Raw genomic sequence first — 18343 nt, 5'->3', positions numbered from 1 at the left:
TAAATAAAACTATGCTAAGTAACATATTAAAAAAAAGAGAGAGAGAGAGAATATAGTACCTCTTTTATTTTACCTCTTGCCTATAATATGTTAAAAAGGTTGAATCTGTGAAGCAGTGAACACAGGCATTATATTCCTACTTTGTCCTTTGTATTAATATGTGCATATTCAGTTTGAATGAAGTTTTCTGAACCTTAGCATTTATGACAGCAGCACAACTGCTTTTTTTATTATTTTATTTTATTTTATTGGGGGGGGGTATTTTTTTTTGATTCAAATTTGCTGACTTGAATCTTAAAAATACATTTTCACTTGTTTGGCACTGGTGGTTTTTGTTGTTGTTTTGTTTGTTTGCTTTGGAGGAGAAATAGAACACAAGCTTTCTTCTCCAAGCAACAGCAGTAAAATAGAACAACATCTGCACTGCATGATACAGTCCAGACATCATCAGGATTGTTTCATATGGGCTGAAAATGATAATAATAGTTTAATTTTGTGACAGCACCTGCTGGTTTACTCAGCCATGCAACGTACACGTGTTTTAAAACTAAGTGACTACGTACATGCATGTTTGTTTGTTTGTTTGTTTGTTTTCTGAATTTGTTAATGGGGGAAAGGTTCAGAAATTCAGTTAGTTAGCAATGATCCGTGGTAAACAAATATCCCTCTAGATGTAAGGCACTCCCTTCAATAGCACACAAGTTTTTGTTTGTTTGTTTGTTTTTTTCCTAAGTTGTTATTATGAGCATGCAAGGAGTATTTTCTACTTCAGGTACTGGGAAGGTAGCATGTTGCTGACATTTGGTTTCTGAATGTTAATATGCAAACATGAGATAATCTCTAACACTTGTTAGCTTGGCAACTATAGACAGTAATAATTCAGAAGTTTATGTATTTATGTGAAGGCAGGCTTGTATGAATAAAAATTAGTGCATTTGGCTTCTTCTTATTGTTGTTATATAAGAACTGCTTTTGTTTTGGTGCCTAGACTTTCAAGCAGTTTCCACATCTTGGCAGTTGCCAAGGATCCTTCCTTCTCCAGAGCTTGCTGAAAACCAGCAAAACTGCTCTTCCTCAGAATCCTGAAACTAGAAGAGGCCTATGTGCAACTGTTGTCATGGACACTTTACGGAAGTTGATCCAAAGTGTGCTCCCCTACCCAGTTATAATTTGTGTCTTCTCCATGAAAACCTCAATAGTAGTTCTGCATCACGTTGAAAGAAAACAGGCAAAACAAGGGCCTTTCCACTTCCAATGGCTTGCTCACAGGTTATCACCCAAAGTACTAATTTGTCATTTGATTAAAAAGAAATGTGGAGATTACAGATCATTCTGTGGTAATCTATAACTCCTCTCTCTCAGTCCCAGACTACCTTATGAACTGGTCTTCTATTCTTCCATTATTAATTACTATATTCTTACTTGCAGTGAGTTTTGAGTCTCGTGAGGGCAAAAATGTCAAGGTGGATTCACAACTGCTAGGTTATATTCTAATAGTTTGGACTTTTCCCTTTTGTTCACTATGATTAGAATGCTGAAAGTTTTATGAGGTTTGGGAAATTATTTCTGTGGAGTTGCAGGGAGGGGAGCAGGGTTTGCTTTAGAACAATCTATAGGAACCCATCTGTACTTCTGTCATTTCAGTGGAAACCCAAAGCTTGGACTGCAGCAGATATGGAAGCACTGGCTTGTTTCTAACATCTCTCACATAGTCAAGGCACTCAGAATAATCTTAAATGCACAGCTGTTTCTGCAAATGAGGAAAAGAGAGTTTACAAGCAATCTTCCTATCACAGCATGTGTGGATGTTGCATTATTCAATAGCTATTCTTGTGGGGCCATGCACTTACATGGTTCAATACACTAATGTTTTCTCTGCTTACCCTGAAAGGCCTTCAACAAAGGACAAAAATAACCAGCTTATGGTTCTAGTACAGGCAGGAAGAATTTAATTTTACCTGTTCACACAAATACTCAACTATTTCTCATCCAGCATTTTGTAAATATATCCCAAACTTAAAAACAAGATCAAACTGCTAAATGTATCTAGCTTGCTATTACAGTACAATAATTTGTTTTAACTTTATTTTCATGTACAGCTTCAGAATATATAGACCATAGAAAACTGTATATTTTAGAGGCACATCAGGTAGAAATAATATCCTAAAGTATGTTTATCCCGTTAACTCTAATCCAAGCTTTTTGGCATTTTCTTGGTACTCAGAACATTCACATCTGTTCTATGTGGAATCATGTATATGCTGCTGTTTGTATGCTACAGTGAGCGTGGTTTTCATTTCTAACTAAAGGGACTGCACTTTTACTGTTGAAGCTGAGTTCAGGTATATATACATCTTTATTTTAAATATTCATTCTATAAATGACCTAAGCATTATCAAGGCAATAAACTGAAGAAGCATCTCTTCAAGTCAATGTCATAGTAGCTTAACTTACAATTTTATAGAAATATATTCTAGATACAAAAGTTTTAATCCCTATTTGTTTTAGAATTTTTTGTCGTACTATTTCATGTTTGAATAAGGCTCGCAAAATGTCTAGCTTATACTCTATCTACTCTTAGCCTTAAACCTAAATCTGTTTATTTAAAACAAATTCTGCTTGCTAGCAAAATTCAGGCTTTGAATCTGAAATGTATTCAGCAAACTGTAGAAACACTTTTAAAAAGTAGGGTAGTAATGCTTGAAATTCAGTGTTCACACTAAGAGGGAAAGAAAAATTGACAAAATACTAGTGTCGTGCTAGACTGGTGAGAACGCATTTTGCTCAAACTGATTTATTGCATTTTTTTTAACTACTATTACTTTTATTTGCTCTTCTACTTACATGTGTAATTTCTTACCAGACTTGTTGGGCTTTCTTCGCTCCCTAAGATAAGTATTACATGTCAAAGCATTTTAGGATGTTCAAGGAATAGAGATGGAACTATCGTTAGTTCCATCTCTATTAGTCGTGTTGGAGACCATTCCTATACTGGTTCAGTTTTGTAACTGAACTTTTACTCTGTGAGAAATCAAGGATGAATTATCTGCAAGAATGGGTCAGACCATCAGCTGATATATAACAGGGTAAGTTATCAACTTTAATAGAGCTACGCTATTTTGTAATAACAACTTTATTCTGTATTAAGAGTAAAACCTCATCCAAGACCTATTTATTTTTTATTGCCTATGTATTGGGCCAGCTGTAGAGAACATACTGAAGTAAATACATGGTTAGTGCTTTTACAAAGTCAAATCTGTATTTAAACATCAAAACTGTGACTAACCAGAAAAAGCAACTTCATTCATTCTCCACCTTGGTCTCCAAACTCTGAAATCACCATTAGCCAAAGCTAGTATTATACTGCTGAACAGTTAAGCCTGGTATTACAGTAGAGATTTCTCTCACAAAGTTATTGAGAAATAAAAATCACCAAGTCGTTTTATTTTGAAAAACTATCCTGGAACTCATAAACAAAACTATTACACTCTGATTTCTTTCCTTTTCAAGTAAAATCCACAAAAGAATTTAGAATTATTTTGGTAAAGGCCAATTTCCTAGTGGGCAGACTCAGGGAATGCTTTTGTAAATGATATATTAGCCAGGAAATTACTATCTAATCAAAGCCCAGTGTAATAAACATGTTGAGTTTGGCCATTTTTTTTCTTTCTCTTTTTTTTTTTTCCCCCGGAAAGACTGCACAATGCAAAAATAGAGGGATATAGGACTTGAGTGGAATATCTCTTACTCCTCAGACTACTCCAGTCCCAAGTTGTACACTGCATTTGCTGGTAACTTCTCTTGCCAAAGGCTCTGTATGCTTAAATGAAATGTGAAGGAGAATCAAGAGAATGATTTGCTGGAGTACAAAAAGGAGTTGTTTACTTTTGCAAAGCAAGTGGTTTTAATAAAAGCTCGATGACACTTACTGCATGTTATAAATAGCAAAACACTAGTCTTCTGCTAGAACAGGCATGCTGATTGCAGTTTTGGGCTTTTAAAATTGTTTGCTTTTGCACTGTGATTTTGGTCTAATTTTTGACTCCCCTATATTTTTCCCATCCCAAAGGGCTAGATCTGGGCCAGGAATATGGTTAGCATATTGCTTACAAATTAATTTGCAGAGGTTTTATTTGTAATCTGGCAGAGGCCAAGAACAAACTGTTAATGCCTAGTAAATGGAAAGCCATTGATGATGATGAAATATGTTAAAAAAAAAAAAAAAAAAAAAAAGGAAAAAAAAACTTGCCTCTGTCCTGCTCAGCCCCCTGATCTGCTGGTGCCAGGCATTCCATTAAACCTGCCATTTTTTGGTATTCTGTTTCATATCAAGAACACAGTACATTTTTAGAGAAACAATACCTTTACTACAAAACCATGTAAATGATTATATACAAAATGGTTATTGGAATTTGGTTTTGTACTGTAGTGACAGAAATAACTAGCTGCTGACATTTATTTACGCTTCCTTAATATTAGGTACATAATGCCGCTGATCAGAGTAAAGGCAAATGCAATCCAGGCTAAGACGAAGGAATAGCCATATTGGCCTTCAGAAACTTCAGGGATATATTCATTGCTCTTGTGCAGTTCTTCATGCCTATCTGTATAAATGGAAGCTGCAATCATAACACACAGACCTAGAGGAGAAATAAAACAGCAAGATTTAGTAACCTTCGATACTGTCAATATGCATAACTATTCACTGACTTCCACCAGTGTCCTTTTCTGCAAACACTTATTTTCCATTCTCAGACTAAACTGGGAGCATTTCAGGACACATTTTCCATTTCTTTGGCAGGAACTAAATGTGAAGTGCTGTTGTGTATTCATGTCATTTGCAAAGAACACAAAATGATTCTAAACATCTGGATAGGTTTAAGGACTAACAAAAATTAAGGAAGAACCTGCCTATAACTATTGCAGAGTTATTCAATTTTATCGAGATGTTCAGAATCTTATATATTTTCCCTTCAAAATTTAAATTACTTTACTTCTGATCTGTGATATTATCCTTGTTTTAACTGACTAAATAGTACAGAATGGAGCAGTTCCATTTTTAAACAAATATGCAGGAGAATATATGACCTCCAGAGCCCTACAGATTACTCATGCAGCTCATTCTTTTGGAAACCTTTTTCACTTTCCTACTTTCACGTAATCATTAAATTCACAAGCGTTGAAAAATCACTCACATGACAGGAGCTGGATAATAGAGGTTAACACAAATCTTTCTCCTTGCTTTAGACGGAAGAGTTGAAGAATGAAAACCAGAAAAGCCACGCAACAGAAAATAGTAGATAGGATCATGGAGGCCTGAACAGCCTGAATTGATTGATACTCTGCAAAAACAAAAGCAACCTTGGTTAAAAACACAGTCTCTCTGCCTACTTCTGCAATGAGCAGAGGGGCAGAGCTATGTTCTCTAAACAGGAGTTCAGCACATATAGCAAATCAGTTGGGCATGTGTTGCCTAGGAGGGCCCTTCTCTGCTTTCTTAGTACTAATACAGCCAGTGGATTAAAGACTTGAAAGCTTTTTATAACTCTGAATAAAACCCCAGATAGACTAATTCTCACATACCACATCCTTTGCTACCCTCTATATACTAAAAACACAGTGGAAGTGCCAGGTGTCCAAAGTGACTTACAGCTGCAGAACCAGGCCTCTCACTAGAGCTGAAGACAGCTCTATTCCATAAGAAGTATCCAGATGTGAGAGCCACTCTCAGCACAAAAGATTCCTTACAGGTTTTTCCTCCTGACAATCATCCTTTATAACTAGGGGCTAAAATAACCAATAAAATTTTAACAACATGCAGCTAGTTTGCGTAACTTGGCTGCAATGATATGGACAAGCTGACCTGCAGAGATAAGCTGCTTATAGCACCTCTGCTTTAACATAGCTGTCAGCACGTCTGTGAACAGCAGACATACCTGAGCTACATTTAATCTACCTAGTTGTGGTACCTAATTCCAATGAATGCATAGTAATTCAAACCTACCCCAAGCATGGGGTAATTCACGTTACTTTAGATAGGCCTGTGCATAGCAGGATTGTCTCACTGCAGTATGGATATGCCCTAAGCCAATTTGACATTCAAGCAGCCAAGCTACTTTAAAGCTACATGGCTCTTCATCTACTTCGTTAATATACACAAAGACTGAAAGTGTGGGAATGCAGCAAATGTAGCACTTGAGAATAAAAAAAATATTTATTTTGGTGAAGCAGGGTAAGTTAGGCTGTGCTATGTGTTAATTTATCTTTGTTAAACTTGAGATTATAGTCTTAGTTTCCTCCCATCCCTGTAAAGCAGCCAGTACTCTCATGTTCTTTCAAAGCTAAACTTCAGTTCTGAGAGGCAACTTCTATCACTGCAGAGCCACTTTCAGATGACTTCACTGTTTTTACCTGATCTAGAGTAAGAGTACTTTGGCACTCATTCACAATTGTTTGTGTTTACTCTCTTGTACTGGGCTACAGTTTTTTCTGTTTTCCTCTTACAGAAACTGTTGCAATAGCTGGCTTTGCCAAAGAGCCACTACTAAAGATTTTAGAAAACAGGAGCAGTTAGCATATACATTTTTTTTGAACAAATGTATTACTTTGCAGTGATTTTACCAATCTCCCACTAATGGAACTGCAACATACACATGCAGAAATACTCACCTCTGAATTGATCAGTTATAGCTCTGCAGGTGCTAGTGTTTGTGGTACACATTCTCCAGACATCTGTAGAAAAATTATCTCCTACCCACCAGGCCTGCAAAATAAAAGCAAAGGGCTCTTACACAAAAATAAATAAAAAAATAAAAAAATAAAAAATAGGGGGGTGGGATGGAAGTGTTTCAAAACAAAAAACCTTCCCTCCTTAGTTATCCTAGTGGCTCCTGATCAGATGCATCAACTGGAACAATGTTCATTTTGCTACTTAACCACTCAAACTAAAATTCAATTCTAATGTGCTTAAAAGCATTCATACAGGCTAGGTATCAAGAAAGTGAGGGCAAGAAAGGTGTTACTCTACTGTATCTTTAGATGGGAGGGGAAGCCAACAGCTTCAGGAGTTAGAAAATAAGTTTGTGTTCTCAGTATAGAACTGAAAGCCTCAGTACCCCTGTTTGAGACCTGGATTTGTGGAGTAACAAGCAGAGAAAAGGTATCAGATGTCTTTCTACATGTTTCCTGATAAATTTCATGCTGAGTCATCTAGTGACCAAGAAACTAAAGGCTGCATCAGTTGCTATCTGTTTGAACATGAGGAATTTAAAGCCAGACAACTCTGAGGTTTCCATATTTATTTAATAGATATTTTGGAATTAAAGTTATCTCCTTATTTATGTATCATTTTCATTTTAGAGCTGTGTAAGGTTAAAAAAAAAAAAAAAAGGAATAGACAGAATAGATGGCAGTCCTGAAGCACAAGCGATTTTCTATGTTTGGACAGAAATCTTGGATGTTTGGTGATTGCTCGCTCCTTAAGATATCTAGACAATGATGCTTTGTTCATCCGTAATACCCTCTTTGGGATGCACAGCTCTTTAAAGGGTTGGGAAATAGCAGGGTAATATGCAGGTGAAACAGAAGCCCTGTTTATACATTTTCTGGTTCCTGGCACTGACATGAACTAATCTCAACTTAATGAAGCTGTGCTGACAATGTGCAAATGCAATCCGTAGACTATGGCATCTGACTGGCAGTGACAAGTTCTCCCTGTGGTAGTTCTGGTTTGGTCTTTTAGCATTTAATGCAAAAGAGAACTACAGTGACTGAACAGATTTTTATGGTAGCCTGGGAAATGCAGCAAGCATTCCACAAAAGTGGCATTTCCTCAGGAAATCCGTTCCAGTTCCAATAGCTACCCAGGCCTTTGCTTTGACTAGATTTGGAAAAATATGACTTAAATATGACTCCTGGTAGCATCTGCTGCTTATGCAGACATTCCAGAAACCTCACAGAATACCATGCAGCTTAGCAAACAATACACTAATACACTAGCGTATTATGACAGCAGCCAAATGTAGTAGCACTGGATTACTGGCTTTAGGAAAAAGCATTACTTTCTCTAGGTGTACTAAGCCATTTTTTTTTTCAGTCTAAGTGATTAATTTCAGTCCAATATATGATTTTTTCAGCTTTGAATGCTTTTTAATCCTTTCAAAATGATTTTCATGACAACATAAAACCTGTGAAGGTGATATAATGTAATAGGAGGTAGTTACACAGTTTAAGTTTGCAGTTGTTTTAAAGTAGTCAATGACACAAAGCAGAGTGTGTGGGTTTGTATTTCTATAACAATTTTTTGTTGTTTTTTTAATCTAGCAGACCTGAACTAAGAATTATTCACTTGTCCACTGTCTTAGCTTTCTAAATATCCAAAGGATCAGGTTAAGACAACCTGGTTTTAGTGTTCAGTTAATGACCTACTTCAACGTACTCGATCAACCACCTGACTGAAAAATAACAACTCAGTCTGTACAATATTGCAACACAAAGTTGTGGCTAATACATCATTTCACTTAGAGCATAGTGTCTGGAAAGACTGGGATTGAAACCGGCTTCAGTGAGTAAGGTAAAGTATTTCAAGCAGACAATTTTTTTTGTCAAGCCTGTGTATTCACTGAATCTCTCAAAGAAATAAAGACTCCAGGGCACTGTTAAGAGGACCAATCATTGTGCTTCAGAAAGAGGTCATTCAGATTGAGAGTTAGATATAAACATTGGAAGATAAATTTTTTCTGGTCACAAAAATAAAAAGGAAATTTGAAAAGAAAAGCTGCATGATTCAGAAACTTTGTGCTGAAATTGCTTCAAGTGGATAGAGACAGTTAAATTCATGTCTGAAATTATCCTCATCTGAGGCTGGTTTGAAGAAAAGCTGCCACCTCTTTATTTAGTTGCATGATTTTAAGTGTTACACAAGAACAAACCTTGGGAATAGATTATTTTTTTTCTTATACATGTTTTTGTTCTTCTACCAGGTTGGTGGAAGACCTTTAAGATTCAAAACATTCTTAGACAATAACTTGAAATTCTGTAAGTAAGAGTACATTGTATAAAACAAAGAAAAACCTGGGTGTTTGAAGGACAAAGAGAAGAAATGACACATACATTGTCAATAGTTGAGATGAACAGCAGTGCTGCTGAGGTTATGTGAAACACAATAATGAAAGCCAGAAGAATCAACATCCTTGAGCTGAGGAGACTTCAGTCCAAGATAGATCTGTTTAAAAAAAAAAAAAAAAAAAAGAGTATATATGATCATTCTTTAAAAGCTGTTAACTGCTCAACCTGTCATTACACTATTTCACAGTGGCTGTGAGTGGTCACAGTCATCACGAGTGTGTTTGATGCTGTTTGTTCGGAACATCGCAGGCAGTTCAGCTCCAGAGCACACATTCTGTCTCCAGAGGCACAAGATTTCACTTAATCAGACTTTTAATCAGTGTTACAGCTTTCAGTTTGTTACCCGTGATAGGTAGCCAGCACCACTGGTGTTAAGATGAAGCTCAACTTGAAGTGAAGCCAAGAGGTGTATTTTGTAATATGCCAGTGAGATGGCTGCAGTGAGCAAACAGAGAAGTTTCTGCAAGCTTCTCCAGCAAGGGTATAAAACACTCCTTCATGTTGACTTTTAGAGAAGTACTTTTCAAACTATGGCCTCATTTTCATTTGATGTCAGAATTTCACTGGCTGTAGTCCTGTTTTAGTCCTGGCTTTAGTCCTGTTTTTAGTCCTGGCATTTTCACTGGCTTTGGTCCTATTTTGACCACGCTTTCAAAGCAGGAAGAACTGCAGATTTCAATAGGATGCTGATAAAACAAAATTAAGTGTGTAAAGAACTACCCCCTATGTGTAGGAACAGGTGTGTTGTACCTTAGGCTTCACACAGGTTGTCTTTTGTTCATACAGTCACAAGTTTTACCCACTGGTGAATAATTTAGGGCTACCATTTTCTCCAATAAATTTCTTGGACAGATAGAGTGGAATAAATCAGTTAGCAGCATAACAATCCAGTTAGTTATTTCATGTTCAGTAACTTAATACTGTCTCTAGTGCCCCTCTTATCTTCTTACCTTATATAGCCCATTTCACATCTCAAATGAAAAAGAAATTAAAAAAACTTAGGCACAAGGGAACTTTTTTTGATGTGAAATCCCCAGGAAATCTATGGACAGATAACAAATAGTTATGGCAAACTAGTTATTAACAGATAAGAATATGCAACTGCTTGGCATATCCGTTATCTTTTTCTTGTTGTACATAAATTCTTAACAATTATCATATGCAATATTCTACAAAGAATCCCTAGTTTTGCAGATATTTTCTTTGTATTTAATGTGTACCATCTGTGTCACTATCTGCATGTTATCACTCATCAGTACATTAATGTATGTTTCTCCACTTCCTTAGCTTTTGAAATTTTCTTGTATGTCAAATGATCGTATCCATGCAACACACTAAAATATGTTATTTTTTTCATGTCTAACACTCTCTCCCCTACTACTGTGTGCTACACTCACAAACTACACGTAGCGCAAGTAATGCAGATGGAGAATTTAACCAAATAAAAGGACTACTTTGACAGCATTTTTGAACAGAATAGCAGCTCTACAGGCACTCTCATCAGTCCAAAATACAACTACTCTGCAAAACTTTAACAAAAAGTTAACAGACAGCATATAAACATGCTAAATACAGGCTAGAAGTTCCAGACTAATCCTTCACCCTCTGCACTGCAGGATAGCGCTTCGCTGCAGCACCGTGTTTAACGAGCAAAAAGCCAAACAACGTTAAAGAGCTTTTGAGAAATGATCCAAGAAATTTACTTCTATATCTAATTTGAATGATTGTGTTGGAAAGCTACATCAAATCCTAAAACAAGGAAAGCAGCTAGTCAAATTTTTACCCCTTCCAACTTTCTCACTATTAAACTTGCCTTTTCAGCCACAACAAGAACCAGAAGTGGTAACCTCCTCCAAAGAGCCGATTCCACCACATGACTCAAGATCTTCTGAATCTACCAGCCGCATTCTGCTTCTAGAAATGTCATTCATGGCTCTCTACTGAGCCTTACTTGAATGAAAGGAAGGAAGAAGGAAAGGAAGATATTTTGTGGTTTTGTATAATACCACATCAAAATATTTTCATTGTAATATGTACCAGTCTTCTCACTGCACTCTCTTGTCTTGTGGTTAGTTTTTTTCCAGAGTTTCATTTGTTGCACAGATGGCATCTAAGCAGACAATAATGCAAGTCATCTGCCCTATAAGGAGAGAGAATCAAATTGCAGTCTATTATTTTAAGGCTAACAATATATCTTATTATGTGATGTGTCATGAATTAAGAGAGACAGAGAAAATGTAACCTAATTAAAACCAATCTTCCAAAATCAAGACCTGCCAGCCCAGAAAAAAATCCACTTAATTTCAATCAACTGAATGTTTTTGTTTTACTGCTTTCAGCCATAAACAGAAGTGTTTCAAACAGGATGGATAAACATGTATGGGTGATGAGAAGACAGTGTATGTTTCTCCCAAATAAAGACAAGATTAAATGAAAGAGCATTCAGTTTTGTTTTCACAAAATAAAACCACAAAGGCCAGTAAGAGCAATTTCATGCTTCTCTTCTGAATAACCTTCCTAACAGCCATTTTTAGACACCTCCTCCTGGCTTGCTGGCCAGGCTCCTTTCATGAGCTGCTACAACTACCCAGCACACAGCACAACAGCAACCGCACACAGATACAGGTATTAAATGCCCTGGGGGGAAGGAAGCAGAGAGACCAACCCCAGGTCATTCATACTAAGGGAAGACAACCACTGCTTGCTCCCAGGAGAGCAGAGGAAGACCTGCAGGTTCCAATCTCTCCTTTTCTCCTATGATGCAGCTGGTGCTGATGCAGGAGCTCCTACAGTATCCACACCCCTCTTGAGGCAGAAAAGACTTCACCTCTCGGCCCATTAGCAACCAGTCCTACTTCAGCCCAGACAAAGCTGGGATTTAAAAGTTTATTTTGGATATTCAAGATTCTTTTACTCTCTAAGTAAGAAGCTCTTCCTCCCCTGGTCCTCTGAGAGCAGCCTGCCTGGGTACCTCTCCTAGAAGAAGGCAGCTCCTTTCCTCTCTTGTGAGCTGGCAAATTATATCTTTAGGTTTTTGCATGGAGAATTTCAGAGAACATTGTTTGCATTTGCATTCAGAATTCTTAGTGTTTTAATTATTCATTGCTATCAAAATGCTTTGGTAGCATCCTGGTCTGCATGCTAGCTGTAGTCCTCTCTGCTTCTTATTCATTGCTAACTGTTCCTCAAGGGTTCTCTTCAGGCTCACAATTGTTTCCAGCTTTTAGCAGCAGTCTGAATGCCTGCTGAAGCTTGCCAAGCCAGCAGCGTGCCACCTGGCAGCGAAATCAACATCTGCTTTTTGCCTCCCTCTCTCAAAATGGAGGGTACCTGCTGGAACAGATCAGCTTGCTCTGCTGTTTAACTTGGCTCAGTTCTGCTCAGCAGAACCACCAGCAGTTCAGGTTAGATTAAAACTCTACATTTTTTATTTAATATATATGCAGCCAGGAAAAAATATTGCTGAAAAGTGGTTACTAATGAGAACAGAAAACACATTTTTTAAATCCCAGTGCTCTAGCACCTCATAGTATTACATATAAACAAGAATCTACCAACAACTATGTTGAGAAGATGCATAGAAACAATCAGACTTTTCAAACAAAATTTTGGTATCAATGTGTAATGTGACAGAGGATTCTGGAGTATTTTTTCATTTCCTTTTTTTGCAGACGTGGAAGCACTGCCCTACCTACCAGTGCTAGTGCATGCTGCTATAAAAAGGCTTCTTGCTCTGCCAGGATTCTTACTCTTAAATTGCTCATCTTTCCTGTTTCAGTTGCTTGATTATAGGTAAGAGTATTTGTGTTGATCAAAAGCTTTCTGGGTAGAATCACCCGTTCTTCCTATCATTTGAAGTGATATGCATGATGCTCTCTAGTCAAGGTATTTCTAAATTTTAAGTACACTGCCTTGAAGCATGAACAGAGACTGGGATGATGCAAAAGATATTATTCATCTTTCTCCAAATTGGTTTCAATTATTTTAATAGTTTCTACACAAACACAAAAAAGCTTTTTGGACCCACTACGGATGTCTTTTAATAGAGGCGATGGAGCCACTCTTCACAGACATGCATGACAAAAGGACTAGAGGCAACAGTCGCAAGTTACAACAAGGAATAATCCAATCGTAAAAAAAATGCTTTAACATATTCAATAAGCACTATCAAGTACTGGAACTGAGCCCAAGAATCTGGGGGTTCTCCATTCTTGGACATCTTTGTAAGTCGACTGAAGCAAGAGCATCCTGAGCCAACCCCATGCTTGGAGCAGGGCTCCGGACTGGAGCCTTCCAGAGGCGCCTCCAGCTCTGCTCTCTTGCCACTCAGCACCTATTTCAGGATACCCTGTACTGCATCACTGGAGGAAAGTCCAGCAAAGCTGTGAGAACAGAGAGCTTAAAATATGACTTACTTCATTGCAGTTGACATTAAAAAGAGATGCTGGGATTGTGCTAAGAGTTACGTTGGATGACAATATGAATTCTTCAGTTGCAAGACTCAGTATTTAACACCACAAAGTATGTGGTAACATCAAATGTACAGGTCCAGCCGAGCTAAAAGTGCATCCTACTATTGAATCCAGGAAGAGTAAGTTATGAGAATCCTACTGAACACATCCAGATTTGCTGTGGCAATAAGGTTTCCCACAAATGCTGTTATGTTGCGGGACACTTGCATAAAACACATTGAAAACAGAAGGCCAGTTATATTAACAAGCATTTTTTCAATTAGTGCAAAAGAACTGGGTAATACTCTAATGCTGCCTGATTTTGCCCAGGGAGCATAAATGCAGCAGTTGGAGTTATCTTTATTTTTTTTTCAGTAATACAGTAGTATTGGAAGCAGTAATTTCCACTTGCAGTATTAGAGCATGATGTGATGTGCTTTATAAGAGGTGGCTAAGGGCCTTCAAGACATGCAGAGACAAGTTCATTTTTACAAGATAAAACAATACAGCACTCACAGAACTACGTGGCTTAAAGAAAAAAAAAAAAAAAGGCATCAAGTCCATGCTTCCCAACGTTTCTGTGTAGTAAGCAAAAACTGGCTTGCCTCTTTATGTCAAGCTCCACCCCTACACCTCCAAAAAAAAAGCTTCATTTTATCTCTAAGATAAACTTTATCTTTAACGTCCAGCAGTACAAAGAGGCATGCCTATTTGAATTTCTTCTGCTGTTTAGTACAGCAAGCAAGAAAAAAGGAAAGCTCTGCCTTGGCCAGCTCAGCAGAAGGTTAATCACTACTTTCCAGTTCAGATGTGATCTCCACAGGCTGTGCTTTCATTTCATCCCATGTGGTTCCATTTTGCTACCAGGCTATTTCTCATGTTTGTGCATCCTTAGTTTTTGCAACCAGAGAAGCATGTACATCATACGGTCTGTTTATCCCATGCTCATCTGCATTGAGAAGACCAGAGCTTCTCCCACCACACCGCCTCCTTCGCTCACTTCCTAAGATGACTTCTTTTGCTAATCTTCACCTGAGCTCCCACACAGAGAAAATCTGGAAGCAGCACATAGCAGGGCGAGCACCCACAGCACAGCTCCTGCTCGGTGCAGATGGCAGCTGGGCACGCAGACTGCTGGTTGCCCACGGTGGGCGTGCTGAACAGACACACCCCAGCGAAGGGGCTGGGGATCCTGCTGAACAGGTCAGCGTACTGCAGCCTTCTGAGCCGAGATTACTCCTCGTAGCCAGCCCAGCAGGTCTTTGGGCTGTCAGTAAGGATTCAATTCGGCTGAACTTTCTCGAGGTCACCACTGTAAAACCGAATCAAAGCGAGCCTCCTTAATTAGCAATTCTTCTGCCCCTCAGTGCTATAATTAAGACTGTATTTGTGAAGCTAGAAGAAAAAGGTTGTATTCTGGTCTCATGAGAAGCCTGTCATCTTGTGATGCATCATAAGACGTTTGCATTTACATGATAAGCATTTCATTCTGCTCTGAGTTCTTGCCACATCCCAAGGCGTCTCATGACACAGACAACTCAGGAGTCAGTGAATGTTGTACCTGTACCATTGTCTCTAAAGGTCCATAATATTCCCTGGTTTACAAGGAATGGATTGACACAGTAAACATTTTCACTTTTTTTTTTCTTTTACCAAATACAAAGGGTTCTGTTTTTCTTGTGTGGTTCCCCAATCTGGAACCAAAAGTGGAGTAACTTCAGAGAGCAAGCCTATCAAAAGTTTTGAGGGTTTCAACAGTTCTCTAATGCCTAAATATCAAACAACATAAAAGACAAGAAATTCAGGAAATTTAACATCAAGAGGACAATTATACCAGTTGAAACAACTCACTCCAATTTCCTTACTTCTGCCCAAGTTAATTTAACAAATGAAAACACCAACATTACAAGCTACAATTTACTGAGTGACATTCCTTAAAACAAGGCAAATAATCCTCAAACTCATACTTCCTTTCTACACTTTGTCCTTTCGATATTCTCCAAGCCAACCAGCACATAAGACTGCGTACCACAGCATGGTTTTAATGCTCGATTCTCTGCTAACGAGCTTTTTTTCCAGTTAATTTCTTCGTTATGCAGGAGGTGCCACCAGCCTCCTGCAGCTACCTTTCCTCGCCACCACTATGCAGTTACCTCCTGGTAAACCACTTATATAAACTCCAGTCACACTTACTGCTTGCTCTTGCCAGCTGCTTTTTCATTCAAGTGATACTGGATTAAAACCTCTTAGAGATGCCGAGAATATCACTTCCTTAATTCTTCTCATACCAGTTACACTTCTATTTTCAACCTCTAGTGGTGTATGAAATACTGGTGGTCCATGACTGTATCACTCTGGCCCTATTCACAGTCTGTGGTAGTATCCATACATTAATTCATCATTTGATTAATTCTCATTGGATCATTTCTCTAACACAAAACTAACACTGCATGTAGATTTACTGCATGTAAAGACTCTGCTGCTGGTATTCCCTGAAAAACACATTGATAGCTCTCTGGTGCATGAAGTGAGCTGCTACTGTTAGAGCGCACAGATGTACAATCTGCAAAGAAAAATTTGTTTTCACATTTGTCTTATTTGTAAGTGTAATTCAGCAGCTAAAAATTCAGGTTTACCAGCAAATGTGGCAGTCTCTCCATTTGTGCTCGTATTCTGTTATCAGGGAATTGAAGATACTGTAGAACTAGTCAGATGCAAACTTTTAAAATCTAAAAAGATTCAGAATGCTTATTCTTATATTAATCCCCTTAGGTCTATGAACTGAAGATTTGTATGTAATTTGTAACTTGTATGTAATGTACATGTGTCCTTGCTCTTGGATACATCTGAACTCTGGCTCTGTAGATAGCATCCCATCAGTTAGGACAGGAAAGAGTAATTTTTTCCAGTAATAGGTAGTAAAATGGGTTACTTGACTTAAAGGACCCTTACACATACAGCTATTTTTCAAAGTCCTTTATCACAAAGCGAGGAAATCAGAAGGAAATGAAACAATGTTCTCAATATACAACCACTGCTGTTCTGTTAAAAAAAAAAATAATAATAATAAAAAAAGGAAAAGAAATCAATACCACAAAAATTGAATTCACAACATTTTCTAGAGCTTCTTCTCTTTGGACTACAATATTTGTCTGTTTGATCCAATGGCAAAAAATGAAAACAGGATCATTCCCCAGATCTATGTTTTTGGTGCTCTTGCAGCAGGCTATCTTAAAAAGCCTCAATCTCAGCAGCTAAGAGTGCCAGCTTGTTGGATTTTACAGTGAAGTATGGGGGCCTGGAGACAAACTGGCACAATACAGTGTGACCTGGGTTTTTATCCAACATCTTTCAGGAAGTCTTGCCTTGAAACCAACGCCCTGAGGCCTGCTGTTTGCTTGCACCAAGGTGAACATTAATGTGTACCCACAGCTTAATAAAACTTTTTGTTATGGCAGTTGGATGTTTGTCCATCATACAGGACTGCCTGAAGAACAGTAAACTTACAGTGAATAATCTCATGTTCTTGGCCTACTGATGACCTAGGTGTGAGGGGAACCTGAAGCACCTATTTCATGCTAAATCTTAGCTCCTCCTCAGAAACCCCACTACCAAAAGCAGGACAGACCATGCTTACCAGTCTGCCAGTGAGGCCTGGCAGATCTTCCCTGGACTTCCTCCACTCTCAGCATATCCTCCTCATCAGATCTGTGCTATTAAACCAGAACTCTGAGGTCTGGGAAATTATAACCCTGCTATCCCATACCTTTCCAATCAAAAACAAGAAAAAAACTGCAGCAAAACTGGCTATCTAGCTGCTAGCTACTGAGAATCAAAGAAATTGATGTTTCTAATTCCTTAGGAATGCTTTTAATAAGGCTTTGACCTAGGGATGCCAGTGCTGCTGCCACTTCTGTAACTCTGACGGTCATTTATTTGCAAACAAGTTCAGACTGGGTTTAGACTTGCCATACCACTCCTTTCACTGTGGCCTTGCACTACAAAGTCGCTTTGCCATGGAGCTTTTGTGGGAAGAGCAAAAGAAAACAGGCAGGGCATATGGGAAAACACTAGCACAATGCTCTGCTGTGGTGCGGGGAAGTGGCACTCACAGGGAGAAGGAGCCTTTCGACACCTTACCTGAAAATCCTGGAAAAGAGTCTCGAGCTTAAAAGACTCAAGATAGATGTATTCAAATGCTCCAGCAAGAGCTGGAAGAGAAGTGTCCCAGCTACCACGTGCTGAGAAGAAAATTTAGCGGGTAAAAAGCTGCAATTATACAAGCCAGCTACCTATACCAGATGGACAGATCCACAAACCAGCACCCTCCTCACAAATCAATCAAAAAATTGATTGAAAAGAATACATTCTGCTTTTTCCCTAAAGCTGTCGTGTACCTGCACGTTTACAATAGATAATCCTAATCTCAGATTTAACCTGTCCAACACAAAGCACACTGGTGTAAGGTATGTGGCTGTAACACCTGGAAGGGTTACACTTCCCCTCTCATTCCCATTACGTGGCTGTTGCTTGTGACCTCCACCATCTGCTCATTCACCTTCAGTTTAAATAGTCACGTGCCTTTAGAAAAATGCTAACTTTTTAAATGAAAGATGCCCCATGGCAGCATTCTGTTCAAGAGATCCATTCTCAAGAGGCAAAAATTGAGAAAATCCAGCAGTAATTTCAAAGAAGGAACTGCCTGTATACTACAGGCTTGGGTCTCTTACAACACATGCATGTTTTCTCTTTCAGAGAGCCATCAA

At 38.3% G+C, this 18343-nt stretch overlaps 1 protein-coding gene across 6 annotated transcripts in view; it reads right to left on the bottom strand.

Moving 5' to 3' along the window:
• Positions 1-4213: 4213 nt before the first annotated feature.
• EMP2 (epithelial membrane protein 2) overlaps positions 4214-18343 on the bottom strand; it is a 28457-nt gene continuing 14327 nt past the window's right edge. For 4 of the 6 annotated variants that reach the window (XM_068699822.1, XM_068699817.1, XM_068699820.1 and 1 more), the window contains 4 exons: positions 9112-9223; positions 6670-6763; positions 5196-5342; positions 4214-4640 (listed from right to left, as the gene is read on the bottom strand). In XM_068699822.1, coding sequence (XP_068555923.1) covers positions 4456-4640; positions 5196-5342; positions 6670-6763; positions 9112-9189 — 504 coding nt within the window. In that variant the 5' untranslated portion in view covers positions 9190-9223 and the 3' untranslated portion in view covers positions 4214-4455. Of the gene's footprint in view, positions 4641-5195; positions 5343-6669; positions 6764-9111; positions 9224-10939; positions 11267-18343 lie in introns of all 6 variants that reach the window. The other 2 variants (XM_068699821.1, XM_068699819.1) reach the window with 1 other exon arrangement.

The sequence above is a fragment of the Anas acuta genome, chromosome 15 (assembly GCF_963932015.1).
Source record: "Anas acuta chromosome 15, bAnaAcu1.1, whole genome shotgun sequence".
Lineage (NCBI taxonomy): Eukaryota > Metazoa > Chordata > Aves > Anseriformes > Anatidae > Anas > Anas acuta.
This window is presented reverse-complemented; position numbering and strand designations above follow the sequence as displayed.